General features: G+C 52.3%; 1 protein-coding gene across 1 annotated transcript in view; it reads left to right on the plus strand.

Annotated features, from left to right (window-relative positions):
* Positions 1 to 23,917, plus strand: part of PIEZO1 (piezo type mechanosensitive ion channel component 1 (Er blood group)) — a 125,200-nt gene that overhangs the window by 89,864 nt on the left and 11,419 nt on the right. The window contains exons 26-43 of the mRNA XM_063141292.1: positions 393 to 489; positions 821 to 989; positions 2,588 to 2,677; positions 4,339 to 4,427; positions 6,325 to 6,396; positions 7,885 to 7,986; positions 9,269 to 9,369; positions 11,076 to 11,169; positions 11,477 to 11,569; positions 11,818 to 11,990; positions 12,928 to 13,049; positions 13,708 to 13,890; positions 15,503 to 15,761; positions 18,245 to 18,433; positions 19,173 to 19,458; positions 20,089 to 20,194; positions 21,580 to 21,727; positions 22,807 to 23,021. Coding sequence (XP_062997362.1) covers positions 393 to 489; positions 821 to 989; positions 2,588 to 2,677; positions 4,339 to 4,427; positions 6,325 to 6,396; positions 7,885 to 7,986; positions 9,269 to 9,369; positions 11,076 to 11,169; positions 11,477 to 11,569; positions 11,818 to 11,990; positions 12,928 to 13,049; positions 13,708 to 13,890; positions 15,503 to 15,761; positions 18,245 to 18,433; positions 19,173 to 19,458; positions 20,089 to 20,194; positions 21,580 to 21,727; positions 22,807 to 23,021 — 2,588 coding nt within the window. The remainder of the gene's footprint in view (positions 1 to 392; positions 490 to 820; positions 990 to 2,587; positions 2,678 to 4,338; positions 4,428 to 6,324; positions 6,397 to 7,884; positions 7,987 to 9,268; positions 9,370 to 11,075; positions 11,170 to 11,476; positions 11,570 to 11,817; positions 11,991 to 12,927; positions 13,050 to 13,707; positions 13,891 to 15,502; positions 15,762 to 18,244; positions 18,434 to 19,172; positions 19,459 to 20,088; positions 20,195 to 21,579; positions 21,728 to 22,806; positions 23,022 to 23,917) is intronic.

Raw genomic sequence — 23,917 nt, forward strand, 5'->3', positions numbered from 1 at the left:
ATTACGGGGCAATCCCAAAGGCGAGAAATTACGGGGCAATCCCAAAGGCGAGAAATTACGGGGCAATCCCAAAGGCGAGAAATTACGGGGCAATCCCAAAGGCGAGAAATTACGGGGCAATCCAGAAGGCAATCCAAAAGGCAACAAATTATGGGACAATCCAAAAGGCAACAAAGCAGGCAGATGATCACGCACCAAAGTTCCAGTCCATTATGGGATCAGGCAAAGGCAGGGGTGGTCCAGAGGCAAGCGAGACTCAAAGCGCTGGCCTCCACTGCCGGAGAGGCCTTTGGGCTGATCCAGCATGGGCCTTAGCTGAGAAGGCGCACAGCGCTTCCTACGTTCCTTCCTATTTATGCTACGGCTCCCTTTTTGCAATTCTTTCCTGCCAGCTCCTGTCCTGTGTCTTTGTCCAGCAAATGCAGAACAACTTCTGCTGGGTGATTCAGCTCTTCAGCCTGGCCTGCACTGTCAAGGGTTACTACGACCGTGAGTATCTGCGACTGATGACTCCCACGTGGCGGGTGGAGAGGACGATGTCCGATCCTGTCTCTTCTGGCTTGTGTCAGAACTTCCGCCCGTTTTAGGCCTTGAGTACAAAAATGGCAAAGTGGGGTGAACTGGGCTTTGGAAGCGTGGTTACCCCAGGACCTTATTCGGAAGAGCCGGGATAGAGCGAGGTTCTTCATTGACCCCTCTGGGGGGCTGGCACAGTTGAGTTGACACTCTGAGGCAGGGGGAGAGAGGGCCAAGGGCCCCTGTCCTGCCCCATGCCTTGTGTTGCTGTGTCCTGAGCACCCCTTTCCTTTTTCTTTGCCAGCCAAGGCTGCGGACAAGAACCAGGACTGTGCGTTGCCCGTGGAGGAGGCCGGCATCATCTGGGACAGCATCTGCTTCTTCTTCCTGCTCCTCCAGCGCAGGGTCTTCCTCAGCTACTACTTCCTGCATGCCGTGGCGGATCTCCAGGCCTCTGCCTTGCAGGCTTCCAGGTGGGCGCAGAAGGGCTGGGTCTGGGGAGCCACGTGCAGAGGGATGACCAGGGAAGCTGTGGGCCGGACCCGAGAGCTGCACCCTTAAGCCTCTGCAGCGTTACCAGGATAATGCAGGGGACCCTCCTTTAGTGCAACAAAATGTCTCCGGCGGGTCCTGCAATCCAGACTGCAGAGTGTGGCAGAAGGAGCAGAATCACGGCACAGTGTGAAGGAGAAGTTCATTGACGGCTGGTAGTGGGGATGATTATATGGGACTTCCGGGAGAAGAGGGCCGTTTATACTTGGCGCTGAAGAGATGACAGTGTTGGCGCGATCATTCCACAATTGAGGGGCCACAGCGGGGAAGGCCCTCTCTCTTGTTGCCGCCCTCCGAGCCTCCCTTGGAGGAGGCACCCGGACGAGGGCCGGGGATGTTGAGCGTAGCGCACGGGTTCACGGTGGGAGAGGCGCTCCATCGGGCGTTGTGGTCCAAAGGTTTAGTTGCCAGCAGTAAGAGCTTTTAAGCGAAAATATGCAGGCATTTTTGGCCCTCCCTATTTTATTTATTTATTTATTTATTTATTACATTTCTATACCGCCCAATAGCCGGAGCTCTCTGGGCGGTTCACAAAATTTTGCCTTTATTCCCCATCCCACCCCTGCCAAATGCGCCCCAAGAGCTCCTACAAAATTGATTTTGGCTCTCAGACTGAACAAGGATCGACAGCCCTGCAGGATGCCATTGCATGTCAGTTGCATGCCATTGCATGTCTCAGACTGAACAAGGATCGACAGCCCTGCAGGAGGCCATTGCATGTCAATTGCATGCCATTGCATGTCTCAGACTGAACAAGGATCGACAGCCCTGCAGGAGGCCATTGCATGTCAGTTGCATGCCACTGCATGTCTCAGACTGAACAAGGATCGACGGCCCTGCAGGATGTCAGTTGCATGTCTCAGACTGAACAAGGATCAACAGCCCTGCAGGAGGCCATTGCATGTCAGTTGCATGCCACTGCATGTCTCAGACTGAACAAGGATCGACGGCCCTGCAGGATGCCATTGCATGTCAGTTGCATGCCATTGCATGTCTCAGACTGAACAAGGATCGGCAGCCCTGCAGGAGGCCATTGCATGTCAGTTGCATGCCACTGCATGTCTCAGACTGAACAAGGATCGACGGCCCTGCAGGATGCCATTGCATGTCAGTTGCATGCCATTGCATGTCTCAGACTGAACAAGGATCGACAGCGCTGCAGGATGCTATTGCATGTCAGTTGCTGGGAACAAGTGTGTGGCGCAGGTGGGCAGGCTGCTGCCTTTCTTCCCTGCTTTTGGGCTTCCTGAGAAGCATCCGCCGGGGCCGCTGGGGGAAACAGTCGGGCGCTGGCTGAAGTGGACCTTCAGCCTGATCCAGCCAAGTCCTTCTTAGGATGCAGTCCTTAGGAGTCCAGGCTCCACGCTTGGAAGCAACCTGCCTCCGACTGGGGACCAAATGCCGAAGCCGTAAAGCCGGCTGCAGGACTCAGATGGGCCCTTGGTTCAATCCGTTCTTACGAGAGGCGCCTGTGTCCCGGCGGCCCAGTTTCCGCTGACTTCTTTGTGTCTCTTTGCAGGGGCTTTGCTCTCTACAAGGCCAGGATGATCAAGCGGATGGGCTCCCACCACCAGGCAGAAAAGAAGTCCCTGGTGCAGCTCAAGCGGCAGTGAGTGTCATGGGCCAGGGGTCTAGAGCATGCGAGGAAAGCCCCGTCTTGCTTCAGCCACCCCACAGCTGCTGCTGCCCCTGCTTCAGGGAGGGGTGGAGGAATTTCATCTTCCCTCCAGCACTGGGATCAATGGTGCAGTTAAGGTCATTTTAGACTCTGGGGGTCGTGGTATTTTAGCGGGGGGCTCTTTAAGATGGCAACGTGAGTTCAAACTGTAGTAAGCCAGGCCTGCTGCGTTTCGGGGCCCTCTTGCTATTCCGCTGCGTTTGGGGGCCCTGCACTCCTGCCCCAGAGTCCTACCCTGGCGACACCATAGCTGGGGCAAGAATCCTAACTTGCACCTTCCTCAGCCTAGAGCCCTTAGACACCCTTATTCAAAGCAGTTTGACATCCAGTGCCAAATTTATTTTCGTTAGTTTTAATACAGCCTTCCTCAACCTGGGGCACTCCAGATGTGTGGGACTACAACTCCCAGAATGCCCCAGCCAGCTGGCTGGGGCATTCTGGGAGGTGCAGTCCCACACATCTGGAGCGCCCCCCAGGTTGAGGAAGGCTGTTTTTATAGATGGATTGGACAGATAGACAGTTAGATAAGACAGACAGGCACAGTGGAAGCTGGTGGCTCTGATCTCAGTGGGGCTGTGAATCTGCTCCAGGTTTCAGTCCGAACCGGTCAGACCTCTAAAGGAGGCATCCAAGGAGCTCCTGAATCCCGGAGTGAATTCACCACCCCACTGACATTGGAGCCACCGGCTTCCATTGAACGGCCTCCCACCTTTCTTCCATCAAGGTGGTGTGCTTGGAGTGAGGAGTGTCCCAACCCTGTCGCTCGTTCAAGCTGTGAGCCGATGTAGACCTGCTTGGCTTCAGCAAAGGTGCTTGGATCATGTGCCTGTAGGGGAGGGAGGCTTCAGCTCTAGGCATCAAGGCGAAAATACTGCTGGTGGGGCACAGCCCCCTCCCTTGCCTGCCAGGAGCTGTTTATTTAAGGCTCTCTGAGGCATCTTAGAATCATAGAATAGTAGAATTGGAAGGGGCCTACAAGGCCATCAAGTCCAACCCCTTGCTCAATGCAGGAATCCACTCTAAAGCATCCCTGACAGATGGTTGTCCAGCAGCCTCTTGAAGGCCTGTAGTGTGGGAGAGCCCACCACCTCCCTAGGTAACTGATTCCATTGTCGTACTGCTCTAACAGTCAGGAAGTTTTTCCTGATGTCCAGCCGGAATCTGGCTTCCTGTCACTTGAGCCCGTTATTCCGTGTCCTGCACTCTGGGAGGATCTCCGATCATTAACGGCCCGTGCTATGCAGCAGAAGTCTAGCCAAGCCCCAGGGCTCTCATTGGCAAGGAAACTGGTCAGGCAGTCACCAGCGCCTGAGCCATCCGCCTACTTGCTCAGAAATATCTGCAGGTGGAAATCCATGCTGGGATGGCCAGGTACATGAATGATGGGACCAGACGCCATCATATAAGATGGAAATGGTCAGTATCATGGGGTGCTCACTTTAGTTCTCAGAACACCTGGAAAAAAATGCCTGAAGAGGGGGAGAAGGTTTCTTTGTGGCCTTCCAGGCAGGAACACAGAATCTGGGATGGGTGGAGCCAGAAACCCCCCTCTCTCCCCTCGTCCCCCCCAATCTATTGCTGTGTGCCCACAGGATGGAGCGGATCCGGGCCAAGCAGGAGAAGTACCACCAAGGGCAGCTCTCAGAGGACGACGAAGAGACCCTGGAGACAGACCAGCCAGGTGCGAAGTGGGCTTTCAGGATTGGGATGGGGAATGGAGGCCAACTTTCAGAGTGATGAAGCCCCCGTAGGACATTCGTGCTTTTGCCCCCCCTGCCCGTCATCACTTGCAGGGGTCCACACACGGCCTTTGTTGGACGCCCAGTTTGAGGAGATTCCAGTCGCCCCTTGGTCTTCCACATTTATGTGGACCAGGGAGCGTGCAGCTTCCCACAGGTGCATCATTAACCTGTGGAATTCATTGCCACAAGATAACCTGTAACACAGGGATGGTGAGCCTCTGGCCCATGAGCCAGATAAGTCCCACAGGTATTCCCCGAATGACCCGCCAGCTTCTCCCAGCAAGAAAAGGCTCCTCTTTTCAATCAGCAGCTATTCCCTGCTGAGGAGGAAGCTGCTGAGTGATTCAGACTCGCTTACTTCTGAGGCTTGTCCTCCTTACTTGTGAGCAGACATGCTGCTCTAGCTTTCGTCTGAATAGACATACATCGGCTTGGTATTTGGGATGCTATTTTGACAGTGCTGTTTACTTCTGATTAGACAGGCAGAAGCCTTGTCCTGCTTGCTTCTGAGCAAGCTTAAAATCATTAATGTCCCATTTCAGCCCCGCCCATTCTTCTTTTGGCCCTGCCCACTTTCCCTCTGGCCCTGCCTAGAGATGGAGTGTGGCCCCCGAGACCTTTCCCAGATCAGAATTCGGCCCGCTGAATGAAAATGGTTCCTCATATCTGCTCTTGTACAAAGAGCTGCCCATCCCCAGTGTAAGGTAACTTCCACATCCGTGTGGAGTAGTGGTTAGAGCGTTGGACTGGGAGTCGGGAGGTCCGGGTTCTAGACCCCACTCAGCCATGGAAGTTCACTGGGTGACTTGGCATCAGCCACTCTCAGCCCAGCCTACCTCACAGGGTTGTTGTTGTGAGGATAACATGGAGAGGAGGAGGATTATGTACGCCGCCTTAGGTTCCTTGGAGGAAAAAGGGTGGGATATAAATACAGTCAATCTATAAATCTCAGAGGCGACTGGAATTTGGACTTCCAGACACTGGAGCTTAAAAACAGGGGAGGGGGTGCTCTACATTTGGGGGAGATCTACACAGCGTCCTGAAGGCGCTTGCGTGCGCCTCCAGTGTAGATCCTGCCTACCTGGCCAGAAGAGGCAGAGGAGGAGGAGGCGGCCCCGCATCAGCCCTCGCGGGGACGGGGCGAAAAGTTCCCAGGCTCGGCGGCTTTGCTGGGGAGTCCTTGCTGCCACCGCCGCCCACCTCCCTGCCGGCCTCCTGCTGCTGGCGAAAGAGCCACCTGGTCGGAGAGCTCGGCGGAAGAAGCTGCCACCCCGCCAGCGAAGCCGCCGAGCCCGGGAACTTTTCGCCCCGTCCCCGCGAGGGGCAATGCGGGGCTGCCGCCTCCTTCTCCGCCTCTTCTGGCCAGGTAGGCAGGATCTACACAAAGGGTTTCGGGGCGCACTGGAGGCGCACGCAAGCGCCTTCAGGACGCTGTGTAGATCCACCCCCAGTAGCTCCCGCGTTTTCACTCGCCGTCTCCAAGGATGTACCTTTTTCAACCTGCAACCCCAGCGAAGCCTTTTTGGGATCGCTTTGGGCTTTGCGAAGTGTCCTAGAAGCTTGATCGCTTTTGCCCTCTCAAAACCGCCCTGCGAGGCGGGGTCAACCCCTGCTCTCGCTGTGGCTGACTGCCGTGGCGGAGTGGCTCGGTGGGCAGGGAGAGAAATTGCCCATGGGGTGCATTCCTGCCCGTGCCCAGCCCTTATGTGTTGATGGGAGGCGGTGGGCGGGGATCTCCGTTGGCCGCTGCCACGGTCTCCGTCAGCAGCCGTGCAAAGCCGAGCCGTGGCCTGCCCGTGGCCCCTCCCTCACGCTTCCTTGTGCCCCGTTCCACAGAGACAGGTGCCAAGAAGGACCCTTCCCACCAGAGGAAGCACTGGTGGCGCCCCTGGCTGGATCATGCCACAGGTACTTGCCCGGCCCTGGCTTGGAGGGCAACCGGGCGCACTAACCTCAACTCATCTTGCTTTAGGGCAGCCGCCTAACTTGGGAACGCGCTCTCACAAATCACCCAAGGGGTTGAATCCTGCTCTTCCATTCTGCATGCCTTTGCATCTCCTCCGATTTAGGACTGGTGGCGGCGGAGGAGGGGAGCTTTCTCTCGACGCTCTGTTCTTGGGAGAGGAGGGGTCTCTGTCCAACCCAACCGTGCATGTATCTTTCCGGCACCCCCAAAAGTGCCGTCTGGGCTCTTTCTCTGCCTGATTCTCTTAAACCCTAAAAAGCATTGCAGCGAACCTCATCTGTGCTTAAGGAAACCCCCGAGATCTTGAGCTCTTCTGAGCATGGGGTGGGGGGACCTTATATTTGGCACCATGTGTGCTCCCAAGGTTTTTTAGGGCTTCCTGGTGGTTGGGCACTGTAGCCCTTCACACGCCTGCAGAACTGGAGGTTTCAATAGCTGAAGGCCAGGAGGCTCCATTGCTCAGGGGCAGTGCATGAATAAAGTCCCAGGTTCGATCTCTGTCGTCTCTGGGAGATGCCCCTGCCTGAAAAGCTGAAAAGCCTTTGCCACCTGTCAGTGAAGCAGGATTAAGCAACGTGGAACCCTCTAGGGGTCCTGGACTACAACTCCTCAAATCCCCGTCCATTAGCAATGCAGGTTGGGGCTGCTGGATTTATTTGATAGGGAGTTCTAGTCAAATAAGCCTTGTGTGGCACAGAGCGATAAAGCAGCAGTTTCTGCAGCTGAAACTCTCCCCATGGCCTGAGATCGATCCCAGCGGAAGCTGGTTTCAGGCAGCCGGCTTGGGTTGACTCAGCCTTCCATCCTCCCGAGGTCGGTAAAATGAGTACCCAGTTAGCTGGGGGAAAGGTAATAACGGCCGGGGAAGGCAACGGCAAACCACCCCCGCTATAAGGCCTGCCAAGAAAACGTCAGTGAAAGCTGGCGTCCCTCCAAGAGTCAGTAATGACTCAGTGCTTGCACGAGAGGTTCCTTTCCTTTCCTTCTAGTCGAAAACATCTGGAAGTATTGTCTCAACCTGGCGTGGACAAGACTGAGACTGATGGGCCAGTGACCTGACTCATTCCTGAAATCGTTCCTTTACTCAGAACCATGAGGACTAGCACCTTTTATGTTTAAGGGAAGGGCCATAAGCTGCCTGAAACCCTGGAGAGCTGCTGCTGCCAGTCAGTGCAGATAACACTAAGCTTAGATGGATCAAGTGGTTTGGCTGTGTACAAGGTACCTTCCTTCGTTGACCCTCGGGAGGCTGGGCGCAACGGAGCACACGTCAGAGGCCGCGTTTGCATGAACAGAGAGGCATGAGTGTTGGATGCTTGTGTGGCAAGCGTTGGCCCACTGCGCCCTAACTTCTCTGCTTGCCTACGAGCTTGCCCAGGATGACCTTCTCTGCTTTTCTTTCCTCATGCTACAAGGACGACCACATTCAGTTGAGGGCGACCCAGAGCTCCCTGCTTTGCTTTCCAGAAAGGAAGGAGACCCTTCCGCTAGGGTGGACCGAGGCACTGTGGGGAGTAGAGGGCACTACAGTGGTAACGTCCGCATGAACCGAACGGTCCAGAAATAGTCACGCGTGTGTGTGTGTGCGTGCTCCCTTCTTTTCTTTTCTTCTCTTTTTAGCATCCAAATTCCTGATCCCTCTTGACTTTTAAGTCCTTTTCAAAGTGAAGCGGTGTGACCGGTACGCACCACGAAATGAGGGGACCCTCTCCTTTATTCTCCGGTCACTTACACTGCACTTAAAAAAGAAAAGGAAACCGCCCCGCTGTGCGGATGCATGAAATTACAGAAGCACGATTTTTTTCATTGAGTCATATCTCAATTTTGGTACATTGCAGTGGAAGGAAGAAAGAGAAAGTGAAGAGGAGGGAGCGAGGCGTGTGTATGTGTGTGTGTGTGTGTGTGTAAATGTGCATTTAATACACGTTGCATCCCACTTCATCACCGAATTGTTTCAAGGCTACTCTGAAGGCATGAACAACCATCGATCCAAATACTAAAACTAGGCAACCAGTGACATAACGCAGAACATCCCAAGTGCTAAAAAAGTACTAACAGCATCCGACAGCATAAAACACAACGTCCTAAAAGCAGCATCAAGCAACAGAGACCCGCGTTAAAACGCCTGGGCAAATAACGTCGGCAGAGCTGACAAGGGTCTGCACCAGGCTGTTGGTGTTTAGGAGGGTTAGAGGTCACGAGTCAAGGGTTCACTAAGGAGAAGGCCCCTGAACCTGCATCATCTGTGGACACTGAAGAAAAGCTGCTCTGTATTATCTCCGTGCATGTTGAAGGTCTTAACGCCCCTTTCCCTGCAAAATCCTGCGTAGGTTGTTCCACAAGTGAATTTTGCCAGATTGCTTGCTTCTGAAAGATGCTCTAGCACACACACCCACACCCCCGCCCCCATCAGCATAGAGACGAAACAGGCTGGTGTCACTCGGTGAACCCGCCTACACCCGAGGAAGTGTCTGTTACGGTCCCTGTTTGTTTGCAGGAAGAGAGATCCAGATTTTGGCTTTGAGGGCTCAACGTTCACTCCCCGATTGTCACCGGAGTTCCCATTCTCCATCCTGAAGCCAGACCGGAGCTCTCATGGTCTTCGCACGCTCCTTTCCCTTTGCCTTGATTCCTAGAGTAGCAACGGAGTGGTGCTTCTCTGTACATGCTCAAGGGCACTCTTAGCGGTCTTTTACTTCACATTTCATCCTTTCCTTGCATGCCTTTGTTCCAGAGTGAGCTGTGGATGGTGGGGAGGAGGAAAGGAAGGCACCAACTGATTCTTGGTTTTGTTCTGTTTTTGGTGGGGTTCAGTGCTACACTCCGGGGATTATTTCTTGTTCGAAACGGACAGCGAGGAGGATGAGGAGTCGGTCCTGGAGGATCAGAAGCCGCCGAAGCAGAGCGCCTTTCAGGTCAGAGGTGGCTCCCCGAAAAAGAGCTTCTTGGGGCAAGGGGGGGGGGGAAGGTGACCCAACCAGTAGGACAGACACCTACGGTGGGGGGTGTTGAATGGCTGGGATACATTTACTTCATCATTTTGCAACACAAGTCCGAAAACCATCTGTAGTTACACACACACACACACACACACACACACACACACACACACTTCTTTTGAAGTCTACTCCCCCCCCCCCCCCAGCAAATCTTTGATGCGGTCGTTCCATCTGTGATTTATTATTATCTCTCTTTTCTAACTGGTGTCAGCATTATCATCATCATTATAGTTGGCTACTGTGTGAACAGAGTGCTGGACTAGATGGACCCTTGGTCTGACCCAGCATCAGGGCACTTCTGATGTTCTGATGTTCTTATACTACTACTATTATTTACATTTCTATACTGCCCCATAGCCAAAGCTCTCTGGGCAGTTTACTAAAGATTAAAACATTAAAACCGATATCCAAAATGTAAAACCATAAAAACAGACCTGCATACGCAAAGACGGCATACATCTAAAAGCAACTTTGAGCTCACGAATGAAGGGGAAGCTCTCTGCACATGCTCAATGGCACACTTGCTTTGGTTTCAAACCTTCACACGTGCCAGCGTTGTTCCTTAGCACGGTGAAAGTGTTCCAAGTTGCCTCTCTAGCAAGCTCAAGGGCTTAGAACTTCAGGGCCTCTCGCACCCAGGCCCCGGCACCTGCTTTCCCCTGATCATGGATGGGTGGTTTTGCAGTTTTTTGTGCAGTTCCTTCCGCATTCTAAAAGGTCAAAATGCCTCTCCTAAGGGCTTAATTTACTGGCACTAAGAGCTTTATGCTAATATGTGCTGGTGTTTGGGGTATTTTTAGTCCCACCCCTTTTATTTATTCATTGATTGCATTTCTATACCGCCCAATAACCGGAGCTCTCTGGGCGGTTCACAAAAATTAAAACCAAAATATAAAACAGTTTAAAAACATGATATACGATACAGTATAAAAGCTCTACCAGGATAAAATCAGCAGCAGTGCAGAAATACAAATTTAAAACAGCAAAGTTAAAATTAAATTTATGGATTGTTAAAATGCTGAGAGAATAAAAAGGTCTTCACTTGGCATCTGAAAGAATGTAGTGTAGATGCCAGGCGAGCCGCCTTAGGGAGCTCCTTCCGCAGCCAGGGTGCCACAGCAGAGAAGGCCCTCCTCCTGGTAGCCACCTGCCTCACTTCCTTTGGCAGGGGTTCATGGAGAAGGACCCCTGAGGATGACTTTAGGGTCCGGGCAGGGTCATATGGGAGGAGGCGTTGCTTCAGATAGCCTGGCCCCAAGGCGTTTGGGGCTTTAAATGTTAATACTAGCACTTTTGCCGTTGGCCCTGCCCACCACTGGAACGCAGCCCTCGAGAGCGTCTCCAAAATGGAACCCGGCCCTCGGGCTGAAAGAGGCTGAGCACCCCATGGTCTAATTCAAGGGAAAGGGATTTCATTTCTCGTGAGGAGGAGGATGGCTGACATCCGACATGCGTGTCTTAGCCTGATTTGGCTTCCGGCTGCATCTTCAGCTTCTTAGACGCTGTTCAGTTGAGGCCGCGTTGACCTGAGGTCTTGATCTGCCTCCAGGGACCAAGCAGGAGCCCTTTTCTCTTTCCCCCCATTCTCTATTTTTATTCTTGTCGTTGTTCTTCTGTTCCAGCTGGCCTACCAGGCGTGGGTGACGAACACCAAATCAGCCCTCCGCGAGCGAAAGCGGCAGGAGAAAGAGGAGCAGGAGATGGAGCAGGCTGAAGGCAGGTGTCCCTCTTCCAAGCAAGGTCTCCTCTGTGCTCCCCTCCTTTTCACTGCCCCTCTGAACCGACTCACGCGTGGCTGTCTTCACGCCACGTTTCAGAAAGCCACGTCATGGGTGATGCCAGAGGCACGCAGGCTCCAGACACGGACATTTTTGGATTTCAACACCCAGAATCCCCGAACCATTGGCCATGCTGGTTGGAGCTTATGGGAACCGTAGTCCAAAACATGGGGGCACCTGGCTTTAGGAGGCCACGCTTGGCGCATGTTGTGGGCCGAGTGTGAGCAGCTACATCTGTCTTCCAGGGGAATCCCAGCAAGGTGAATTGAAGGTGAGGACCGGCAGCCAAGAGGAAGAAGAGGAGGAGGAGGATGAAGAGGAAGAAGAGACCCCTCCAGGTGGGCTGCACTCTCAGGAAGGGGGAGATTGTGCCCTGGGATGCCTTTGGGCCACGTTCAGCTGGGCCAGGCGAAGGCTGGTGCATTTTCTGATTTTGCAGAGTCACAGCAGAAAATTCACTGAAAATAAAACGGCCGGGGAGATTGTGTCTGGCTTCTTGGAGGCCTCTGGCTTTCTACGACGGGAAACCAGAGGCCAGCCCAGGTGGGTCTTTGGCCTGCTCCAACGCAACTCTCCTTGCCTTCAGGGAAGAGCAACGTGGTGCAGCGGGTGATGAACGTGCTGCGTTTCCTCTGGGTGCTGTGCCAGGCCACGGTGGACGGGCTCACCCAGTGGCTGCGCGCTTTTACCAAGGAGCATGAGCAGATGTCCACCGTCTTGAGGCTGGAGAGGTTTGTCCTGACGCAGCAGCTCGATCAGGTAGGCCACGCGTGGGGGAGCAGGGGCGCCCCTTCCTTTTATTTGTGGTGTGGGGTTTCTCCGTTTTCTTTGTTGTTTGATTTTACTTTAGGCAAGTTGCAAAATGAACAACCACCACCACCCTGCAGTATTTCGTAACGTTGATCCTTAATTTGTGTCACTGAAGGCAATAGGAGAAAATAGTCCCATCCATCCAGACAATGTATGGGGCCGAATTGGGTCTTGAATCTTAGTATTTCAGTACATTCTAAGTGAATGAATGCCCTATGAAGAGAGACTGAAAGAACTGGGCATGTTTAGCCTGGAGAAGAGAAGATTGAGGGGAGACATGATAACATCTCTTCAAATACTTAAAAGGTTGTCACACAGAGGAGGGCCAGGATCTCTTCTCGAGCCTCTCAGAGTGCAGGGCACGGAATAACAGGCTCAAGTTAAAGGAAGCCAGATTCCGGCTGGACATCAGGAAAAACTTCCTGACTGTTAGAGCAGTACGACAAAGCAATCAGTGACCTAGGGAGGTTGTGGGCTCTCCCACACTAGAGGCCTTCAAGAGGCAGCTGGACAAGCATCTGTCGGGGATGCTTTAGGGTGGATTCCTGCATTGAGCAGGAGGTTGGACTCGATGGCCTTGTAGGCCCCTTCCAACTCTGCTATTCTATGATTCTATGAACTCCATCTTTTGATGAACCCATCCGTTTCTTTCCTGCCCTCTCTGACCCTCGAGAAATGAATGAGTTGAACTGTACAGGCAGTTCCCTGAAATTTCAGATACCGTTCATCAGTTGATGGGTCGCTGAATTCCCCACCTCGCTCCAGACGGACTGTTTGCCTAACGTGCTACAGTTAATGAATTAATCAGCCGGGGGCGGGGTGTTTCTCTTGGACGAGGGGGGGGAGCGAAGGCTCACCTGGTGATGGCACGTTCACCTCCCCACAGGCCGAGGAAGTCCAGAGGGGCGTCTTGGACAGGCTGTACCAACCCACAACAGCAGACGGCACCTCGGAGGATACCGCCTTGCCGGGTACGGCGGCCGGGTCTCCAGACAGCGCAGCTTCCAGGCAGGTGCATAGGGGCGAGGGGCTGTGAGGGAGGCGGAGCCAGGGCCCTGTGGATCTGTGGGGCCTTCTTGCTCCGTGGCCAGCGGGGTCCGTGGGTGTGCTTAGCTGAGCAGAGGGCATCTCTGGACACTCCTTCTAGGGCCAGGGTTCAGCCGCTGGGATCTGGGCCAAGGGGCAGGTGAGAAAAGAGTGCCTCTGAGCATAATGCGGAGTGCCATTATTTTACTGGCAGCCACAGACAAGCATCTGGGATCAGTGGTATCTGGAAAGGAGTCTGTCTCTATACCCTTTCCCTGTAGCAAGGTGTGTGTGTGTGTGTGTGTGTGTGTGTATGTGTATGTGGGGGGGTGAGATTTTCTTCCCCCCTCTCTCCATCACCCCATCAGCACTACAGGGGAAACAGTGTGCCTGGGGAGGCAGTGGGTTCTCCTTCGCTGGAGGTATTTAAGCAGAGCCCTGGATGGCCACCTGTCAAGGATGCTGTAGCTGCAAGATTCCTACGCTGAGCACGGGGTTGGGCCGGATGACCTCCCGAGGTCCCTTCCAACTCTAAACCCCTGTGATTCTGTCTCCCATTGTCCACACCCACCACAAGACGACCAGCGCTCCCCCTCGAGTTAGTTGTAGGCGTGTGACCTCCTTTTTTCGTCCTCCCCAGTGGGTGCGAAGGAGGAGAGGTGCTGAGCATTGACACCACCGGCTACAACACCAGCGCTAGCGAGGAGCAGATCGCTGCCTTGGGCTCCCGGGACGACGTGGGGCTCCTTCCTAGCAGCTCTCAAGAGGCGCTGGCCGACACCAAGGCCCGGCCCCGTACGGCCAGCGAGTTGCTGCTGAGCAGGTACCGGGGCTGGATCGAGAAAGACTTGGCCGTTGTCTGGGCGCAAAGCCTTGTGGGTAAAGTGTTGCCACTGAAGTCTTTTTGCCTACTGGCTGGCAGGCTTCACTTTATTTATTTATTTATTACATTTATATACCACCGCCCCAGAGCCGAAGCTCTCTGGGCGGTTTACAAAAGTTAAAAACAGTAAACATTAAAAGTCTACAAAATTTAAAAGAACAACAGTACAAAAACAACAGTATCCATTTAAAAACAACAGTTCTGGGGTCCGTTAAAAAACAAACTTAGCGTTGTTAAATGGTGTAAAATGCCTGGGAGAAGAGGAAAGTCTTGACCTGGCGCCTGAAAGATAACAGTGTTGGTGCCAGGCGAGCCTCACCGGGGAGATCATTCCATAATTGGGGGGCCACCACCGAGAAGTCCCTCTCCCTTGTTGCCATCGTCCGAGCTTCCCTCGGAGTAGGCACTCGGAGGAGGACCTTAGATGCTGAGCACAGTGTACGGGTAGGTTCATGTCAGGAGAGGCGTTCCATCAGGTATTGCAGTCCCAAGCCGTGTAGAGCTTTATAGGTTAAAACCAGCACCTTGAATTGGGCTCGGAAACATATAGCAACCAATGCAAGCAGGCCAGAATTGGTGTTATATGTTCGAATCTTCTGGTTCCAGTTATCAATCTGGCCGCTGCATTTTGCACAAGTTGCAGCTTCCGAACCGTCTTCAAAGGCTGCCCCATGTAGAGGGCGTTGCAGTAATCTAATTTGGAGGTTACCAGAGTATGGACAACTGAACCTAGGTTATCCCTTTCACATCAACCAAGAAAAGATGGGGATTTTTTATTTTACCTGTGAAAAGGCTTCATTTCTGCAGTCAGAGTGGCTTAGTCCACCCTTCCCCAACCTGGTGCCCCCCAGATGCGTTGGGACTACAACTCTCATCATCCCACAACCAGCCATGCTGGGAGTTGTAGTCCAGCACATCTGAACAGTGCCAGGTTGAGGAAGACTGGGGTTAGCGTGCAACCCCACGTCTATTTAGATGGGGGGAAAGTCCTACAACTCCCAACATGCCCCAGCCAGCTATGCCAACGTAAGTCCTACTTAGAGGAGATCCATTGAAATGAACAGGACTTAAGTGAATCATTCATTTCAATGGGTCTACTCTGAATAGGTCTTCTGTTGGATTTTACCCTCAAACTCGTGTCTTCCAGTTGTCCTGGACTACCATTGCTATCATCCCCAGCTACCATGACCAGTTGAAGATGATGGGAGGTGTAGTTCAACACATCTGAAGGGCGTCACCTTGGGGAAGGTTGTTCTAAATCTGAGGGAGGTTGTTTTAAATTTGCATTTTAAATCTTTGTATTGCCGTTGAGTTTTATTCTGGTTGTGCTTTTATATTGTGGTTTCAAGTTTCCCTATTTTCTGTTTTATGCTGTACCTCTTGTGGTTTTAATTTTTCGTTAACTGGCCAGAGAGCTTCAGCTGTTGAGTGGTATAGAAATGAAATGAAATCAGTCAATCAATGGGTAACCTTTTCCATCCCAATAGCTTCATTGATTCGTTTTGTCCAGCCTGATCTCACCACCTCTCTCTCAATCGCTTTTTCTCTCCAGACATGTCTCCTTTGAAGAGCTGGAGAAATCCGAGCAATTCTACCGCTCTCAGAACCGCTTTGCGAAGCTGCTGCTGGCCTGCTACCACTTCGTGGCGTCGCATTCGGACCTGCTGTGCTACTTCGTCATCATCCTCAACAACATGGTGACGGCCTCGGTCATCTCCGTGGTCCTGCCCATCCTCGTCTTCTTGTGGGCGATGCTGTCCATCCCGCGGCCGAGCAAACGCTTCTGGATGACGGCCATCGTGTACACAGAGGTGGGGGTTCCTTCTCTGGGCAGGGGCCCAAAGTCTTTGCTGCCTCGCTTGACGGGGAGAACCAACCCATAGAATCCTAGAATAGCAGAGTTGGAAGGGGCCTCTGAGGCCATCGAGTCCAACCCCCTGCTCAATGCAGGAATCCATTGAGCATCCCTGACAGATGGTTGTCCAGCTGCCTCTTGAAGGCCTCCAGTGTGGGAGAGCCCACAACCTCCCTAGATAACTGGTTCCATTGTCGTACTGCTCTAACAGTCAGGAAGTTTTTCCTGATGTCCAGCTGGAATCTGGCTTCCTTTAACTTGAGCCCGTTATTCCGTGTCCTGCACTCTGTGAGGATTGAGAAGAGATCCTGGCCCTCCTCTGTGTGACAACCTTTTAAGTATTTGAAGAGTGCTCTCATGTCTCCCCTCCATCTTCTCTTCTCCAGGCTAAACATGCCCAGTTCTTTCAGTCACTCTTCATAGGGCTTTGTTTCCAGACCCCTGATCATCCTGGTTGCCCTCCTCTGAACACGCTCCAGCTTGTCTGTGTCCTTCTTGAATTGTGGAGTCCAGAACTGGATGCAATACTCTAGATGAGGCCTAACCAGGGCCGAACAGAGAGGAACCAGTACCTCACGTGCTGCCCTACGGCGTTAACAAGGAGCCCTCCTTCCAGCTTTCTCCTTCCCCACAGAAAATCCATTTAGGAATGAAATATGGAAGAGCTGCACGATGGCTTCTCCTAGGCAGCGTAGTGTAGCCAAGACCAGGGCCACAGGGAGGAAGCATTGGCACTTTTTTATGAGCAGAGACCATGACCTCACCTGCCACACTCAGGTGTCCCAGTTCTGAGTTTAGCTGCAAGCCTCCTAGGTGCTGAATGGAAATGAGTTTTCCCAGAAATAATACATTGTTCCATGTTGCGTTGCAGTATCTTTTAGGGCGGCGTGGTCTTTAGCTTTACCAAAGCCCTGCTCCTGGTGGAGTTGAAAAATGTTAGGACTGATTTGTTGATGTGGATCCACACCGTTGCCTGCATTTTTGGATTCTCCTTGGGGTGGGGTGGCTATTTTATTTTATTTATTTCATTTCTATACCGCCCAATAGCCGAAGCTCTCTGGGCGGTTCACAAAAGTTAAATCCATGAAGAGCGTAATAAAACAACCAACAATTTAAAAACACAAATACAAAATACAATATAAAAAGCACGACCAGGATAAAACCACACAGCAAAAATTGATATAGGTTAAAATATGAGATTAAAACAGCAGAGTTTAAATTTAAATTAAATTAGGTGTTGAAATATTGAGAAAATAAAAAAGGTCTTCACCTGGCATCTGAAAGAATATAGTGTAGGTGCCAGGCGAACCTCCTTAGGGAGCTCATTCCACAGCCGGGGTGCCACAGCAGAGAAGGCCCTCCTTTTGGTAGCCACCTGCCTCACTTCCTTTGGCAGGGGTTCACGGAGAAGGATCCCTGAGGATGACCTTAGGGTCCGGGCAGGTACATATGGGAGGAGGCGTTCCTTCAGATAGCCTGGCCCCAAGCTGTTTAGGGCTTTGAATGTTAATACCAGCACTTTGAATCAGGCCCAGACCTGGACTGGCAGCCAATGAAGTTGTAGAAGGACTGGCGTGATATGATCTCGTTGGCCAGTCCCTGTTAGTAGGCGGGCTGCCCTGTTTTGTACCAGTTGAAGTTTCCGGACCGTTTTCAAAGGCCGCCCCATGTATAATGCATTGCAGTAATCCAAACGAGAGGTTATCAGAGCATGGATAACTGTAGCTAGGCTATCTCTGTCCAGATAAGGGCGCAGTTGGTATATCAGCCGAAGCTGATAAAAGGTGCTCTTTGCCACTGAGTTCACCTGTGCCTCAAGTGACAGTTCTGGATCCAAGAGCACCCCCAAACTGCGGACCCGATCCTTTAGGGGGAGTGCAGCCCCGTCCAGGACAGGGCAAACATCACCTCGCCGGACAGATGAACCACCCGCTAACAGTACCTCCGTCTTGTCTGGATTGAGTCTCAGTTTGTTGAGGGAAGGTTATAATGAGCTCCTGCACTTCAGCATTCCCGCATTGAGCTGGGGGTTGGACTCGATGGCCTTTTAGGCCCCTTCCAACTCTACTATTCTATGATTCTATGATTTACTACTATGCCATGGCTCATAGGTAGCGCTCGGAGCCCTCCCTTAGCGGTCTTTAGCCTAGTCTAATAGGCCTCTTTTTACAAAGCAACAACGTGGCCAGTGGACTTTTTGAGATCGACGTTGATGCATATGGACCACTTTCCATGTATTTAATTTTATTTATTTATTTACGATTGCATTTATATCCCGCCTTTTTTCCTCCAAGGAACCCTTTCTTTTTCACATATATTTCTGCTGGCTGGCTGGTGCTACATGTGAATGAGTTGTGCATTCTTACGCCATGCCACCATTTTGCTGCCTGGTGGCCCCTGAAACACCTGAAATATCTCCTCCTCTCTCTCCGTGGACAGGTGATGGTGGTAGTGAAGTACCTCTTCCAGTTTGGCTTCTTCCCCTGGAACAGCTACACCACCCTGGTGCGCTACGAAGCCCGCCCCTTCTTCCCCCCACGCATCCTGGGCCTGGAGAAAACCGACAGCTACATCAAATACGACCTGGTCCAGCTGTTGGCTCTCTTCTTCCACCGCTCTCTTCTCCTGGTAAGAGAGCCCTTATTTATTTATTTTATTTATTCATTCATTACATTTCTATACCGCCCAATAGCCAGAGCTCTCTGGGCGGTTCACAAAAATTAAAACCATTATAAAACCATAATATAAAATACAATATAAAAGCTCAACCAGATAAAAACAGCAGCAATGCAAAATTACAAATGTAAAACACCGAGTTAAAATTTCTTTATAGACTGTTAAAATGCTGGGAGAATTAAAAGGTCTTCACCTGGCGTCTAAAGGCATATAATGTAGGTGCCAAGCGAACCTCCTTAGGGAGCTCATTCCACAGCTGGGGTGCCACAGCAGAGAAGGCCCTGCTCCTGGTAGCCACCTGCCTCACTTCCTTTGGCAGGGGCTCACGGAGAAGGACCCCTGAGGATGACCTTAGGGTCCGGGCAGGTACATATGGGAGGAGGCGTTCCTTCAGATAGCCTGGCCCCAAGCCATTTAGAGCTTTGACTGTTAATACCAGCACTTTGGGGACCATGGGCGTGAGATGCTAGCCTGCTCCTTTCTACCTGGGCTGGGAAAAGCAGGTTTGGGTGGACTTTGGGCTGCCTCGGACAGAGAATGGTACTTGAGGAGCCTCTAGTTGCTATGGCAACAGATGCAGGTTGCCGGCCACGTGACTGAGGAGGCTGGCTTCTCCCACGTTTAGTAAAGCATCGAGCGTAGTGTTAGCCTGGAGCCGGTTCTGAAAGATCTGCCCGTCTGTCCTCACCAGAGCTACGGGTTGTGGGATCACGAGGAAGATGTCCTGGCCAAACAGCCCGAGGCCACGGAGCCACTGGTGTCAAAAGAGAGCGTGGAAGAGCAACCCGACGCCAAAGCAGAAGCCGTGGCGGTTCCGGAGGTGGAGGTGGAAGTGGCGGCGGATGTTGAGCCTGAGCCTGAACGGGAGGGGCAAAAGGGGATCCGCTCACGCTTCAGGAGGAAAAAGGAGAAGAAGAAGAAGAAACAGCAGCAACAGCAGCAGCAGAGCAAGACTCAGAAAGAGCAGGTGGAGGAAGGTATGCGGTGGAAGTTGGGAGGCCAAGGTTTGTGGAGAGAGGGTCCTCTGCACCCAATGTGGAAGGACTCTGGAGGGCTGGATTTGGCCTCTGGGTCCTGGAGTTCTGCTCCCGCACCCTAGAGCATGTTCGACAATGGAATCAGTGACCTAGGGAGGTTGTGGGCTCTCCCACACTAGAGTCATTCAAGAGGCAGCTGGACAAGCATCTGTCAGGGATGCTTTAGGGTGGATTCCTGCATTTAGCAGGGGGTTGGACTTGATGGCCTTGTAGGCCCTTTCCAACTCTGCTATTCTATGATTCTATGATTCTTATTTACTCTTCTGTTAATGTCTGTTTTCAAGCCGTGGTTGGGCATCAAGACATCCAACTATGTATCTAAAGTAGCTTATCAAATCTACTCCCAGCCCACGATTTGATGCTCAAACAAACAAAGGGAGTTTTGCAGGGCTGTGATCGAGGGAAGAGGCAGTCTGACTCAGTTGGAGCGAGTTGGTGGGAATCTATGCCGGTGGAGGCGTGGGGGATGACCAAGGAAATGCATCCTGCCGTGCCTCTTTGGCCCTGAAGCTAATGCATGTGCATCTCTCTCTCTCTCTCTCTCTCTCTCTCTCTCTCTCTGTTTTCCAGCCCCAGGGGAGCAGGGGGAACAGGAGGGAGAGGAGAAGAAGTCGAGCCCAGCCCAGAGAAAGTTGAAGGCTGCTGGACTCCGAGCGAAACACTTCTTCGTCTCTGCGTAAGTGAGGACATGGACTTCAAGGGTTGGGGTGACGGGCTCTGGGGCAACCCCACTACCACCGCCACCAAGAGTAGGTTGCCGTCTTTGGGCCACTCTTGAAGTCAGTGGGAGCCTGGGAAGTGGCCTTTGTCCCACTTGTGTGTTTGTTTAAATCCCACCTTTTCCTGCAAGGAGCTCAAGGTGGCTTAGAACTAGGGACATCAGCAGAATCTGTTTGGCGGGTGGAGATTGACACGTTTGCCCCCTGGACTTTGTTCCGGTTCCCACTGTGGCGCCAATGTCCGTCTGCAGCAGGTCAGGCTAGTTTGCAGATTTTCTGGCCGTTTTGCGCCCTTCCGCCCTTCGGGTTCCGCAGTTTGTGGAAATTGCTCAGAAATTTGCCCAAATTACAGCTCAAAATACAGAAAAGAAAATTGTGCAAAAAAAGAAAGAAAGAAAGTTCCTGGAGTTCCGAGAACCATTCCGAGAACAAGATTTCCCAGTGACGGACATCCGTACATAACAGCCCATCTAAAAACAATGCCACTCACAAATGCCATTAAAACCATAACTCTGTAATTACAAATACACAATAAAACCATCCAAGAAACTCCAGAAATTGCCAGAAAACAGATTAAAACATTGGTCCGTCCCCCAAACGCGGACAAATAATACCTTTAACGGAGCCAGTGTGGTGTAGTAGCTAAAGCAGCCTTCCTCAACCTGGGGCGCTCCAGATGTGTTGGACTGCATCTCCCAGAATGCCCCAGCTGGGGCATTCTGGGAGTTGTAGTCCAACACATCTGGAGCGCCCCAGGTTGAGGAAGGCTGGGCTAAAGTGTTGGACTGGGAGTCGGGAGATCCAGGTTCTAGTCCCCACTCGGCCGTGGAAACCCAGTGGGTGACTTTGGGCCAGTCACAGCCTCTCAGCTCAACCCACCTCACAGGGTTGTTGTTATGAGGATAGAATGTCGAGGAGAAGGAGGATTATGTACGCCGCCTTGGGTTCCTTGCAGGAAAAAAGGCGGTATATAAATGCAATAATAATAACAACAGCAACAGGAGGAGGAGCCTGAATGACAGCAGCGTGGGCGAGAGATGAATCACTCCCGGAAGGGAGTTCCGTCTGACCCGGTGTTGCCTGTTTTGACTGGCAACAGCCCTCTGTGGTCCCCAGCAGGGGAGTTTTTGCCACCCCTGCTGCTGCTACTGCCTGATCACTTTTTAACCGGAGGTGATTAAGATGGACGCTGGAGCCCCTCTCCGTGCAAAGCGGGCGGCTCTGCTGCTGAGCTGCTGCCCATCCTTGAAGCGTACCGAGTTTTGGTTCTGGATTAAGGATGTTTTAAGTAGCACAGAGCAAGGGGCTCATGTCACCCTCCCTCCCGTCCTTCTTCCTCCAGAGCAGGGTGCGTGTTCCGGCCTCTGCGGCAATTCTTCCAGGACATCCTGCACAGCAAGTACCGGGCGGCCACCGACGTCTACGCCCTCATGTTCCTGGCTGACGTGGTGGACTTCATCATCATCATCTTCGGTTTCTGGGCGTTTGGGGTAAGCCGGGCGACGGCCGTTGCTGTTTTTAGCCAGGTTGATTTATACCAACCTTCCCAAACCCAGAGCTCTCCAAACGTTTTGGACTTCAGCTCCCTTCATCCCCACCCGGCATGGCCCGGGATGCTTGGAGTCGTTGTCCAAAACAGCTGGAGGGCACCAGTGCTGGGGGAGACTGGTTTACATGTTGCCTTCAGTGTACAGGGTGGTTGATAAAATCACTTCCCTGCACCAAGGCGCTTCCAGTCCAAACTTTAGGGAAAGTGACTTTGTCAAGTAAGGGGGGGAAAGGCCAGCAAGGGAGAGGCTACGGCAGGGCTCCACCGATGCGCTTGCCCAGTTGCCAGTGGCGAGTGTGTCTTCTCATGAAGAGAGACTGAAAGAATTGGGCATGTTTAGCCTGGAGAAGAGAAGATGGAGGGGAGACATGAGAGCACTCTTCAAATACTTAAAAGGTTGTCACACAGAGGAGCGCCAGGATCTCTTCTCGATCCTCCCAGAGTGCAGGACACGGAATAAGGGGCTCAAGTTACAGGAACCCAGATTCCAGCTGGACATCAGGAAAAACTTCCTGACTGTTAGAGCAGTACGACAATGGAATCAGTTGCCTGGTGAGGTTGTGGGCTCTCTCACACTAGAGGCCTTCAAGAGGCAGCTGGACAAGCATCTGTCAGGGATGCTTTAGGGTGGATTCCTGCATTGAGCAGGGGGTTGGACTCGATGGCCTTGTAGGCCTCTTCCAACTCTGCGATTCTATGATTCTATGATTCTGATCTCACGCATGTCACACGTGACGGGTGTGCTGGTCTCCTGCTGAGCTTTGGAAGCGCTTGAATGAAGAGCACAGAGTGGTGACCTCTCCGAGCGCCTCTGAAGTTCAGCACGGTGTCAGAGATGCCAACTTGATGGGAGGGAGGTCCTGTCTCTCTGCTGTAGCACTCTGGACCTAGCTAGCCAAAGTTCGCAGATCCCGGGCAAGGGTTGACGTGCACCTCACTGGGAAGATCCTCAGGACCGCTGCCCCAGGGAGAAGCTGGGCTGGCAAGCCCCTTCCGACATGGACTTCTCTTCCTCCCCAGAAACACTCTGCCGCGGCCGACATCACGTCGTCGCTGTCGGACGACCAGGTCCCGCAGGCCTTCCTGGTGATGCTGCTCATCCAGTTCTCCACCATGGTCATCGACCGGGCGCTCTACCTGCGCAAGAGCGTCTTGGGCAAGCTCTCCTTCCAGGTCTTCTTGGTCTTCGGCATTCACGTCTGGATGTTCTTCATCCTGCCTGCAGTCACCGAGAGGTACCGGGCCTCTACCCCAGCTTAGCCGCACTGACTGGGAGCTGAAAGGGCTCCCCAGGGTTTCCGGCAGGAGATTTTTCCTAGCCCTACCTGGAGAGGCTGCCGGGGATTGAACCTGGGGCCTTCTGCATGCAAATCAGGAGCTTTGCCACTGGGCCACGAGCCCTCCCCAAGGAGAGTGTAGCTCCATTGGGCCTGTTCAGACGACACACCGAGGCATGGTTACGCCACTAACCCTTTTGCAGCAAAGGGTTCGTGAGCGTGTTTGTTTATTTATTTATTTATTTCATTTCTATACCGCCCAATAGCCGAAGCTCTCTTTTAAAAATTAAAATCATAGTAAGACAATCAACAGGTTAAAAGCACAAATACACAATACAGTATAAAAAGCACAACCAGAATAAAAACCACACAGCAAAATTGATATAAAATTAAAATACAGAGTTAAAACAGTAAAATTTAAATTTAAGTTAAAATTAAGTGTTAAAATACTTGGAGAATAAAAAGGTCTTCAGCTGGCGACAAAAGGAGTACAGTGTAGGCGCCAGGCGGACCTCTCTGGGGAGCTCATTCCACAACCGGGGTGCCACAGCAGAGAAAGCCCTCCTCCTAGTAGCCACCTGCCTCACTTCCTTCGGCAGGGGCTCACGGAGAAGGGCTCCTGTAGATGATCTTAAGGTCCGGGTAGGTACATATGGGAGGAGGCGTTCCTTCAGATAACCTGGCTCCAAACCGTTTAGTGTTTAAACTGCAGTTATGTAGCCACCATGGTCAGGAATGCTTCACACGACACGCTAAGCCATAACGTTTAGCTTTAACCACCATGGCTTAGCGTGTCATCTGTACAGGGTCTAACATATAGTATTTCGGCTTCTTACGCATTTCCAAGAGAGCCA

Source organism: Elgaria multicarinata, chromosome 14 (genome assembly GCF_023053635.1).
Source record: "Elgaria multicarinata webbii isolate HBS135686 ecotype San Diego chromosome 14, rElgMul1.1.pri, whole genome shotgun sequence".
Taxonomy (NCBI): Eukaryota; Metazoa; Chordata; class Lepidosauria; order Squamata; family Anguidae; genus Elgaria; species Elgaria multicarinata.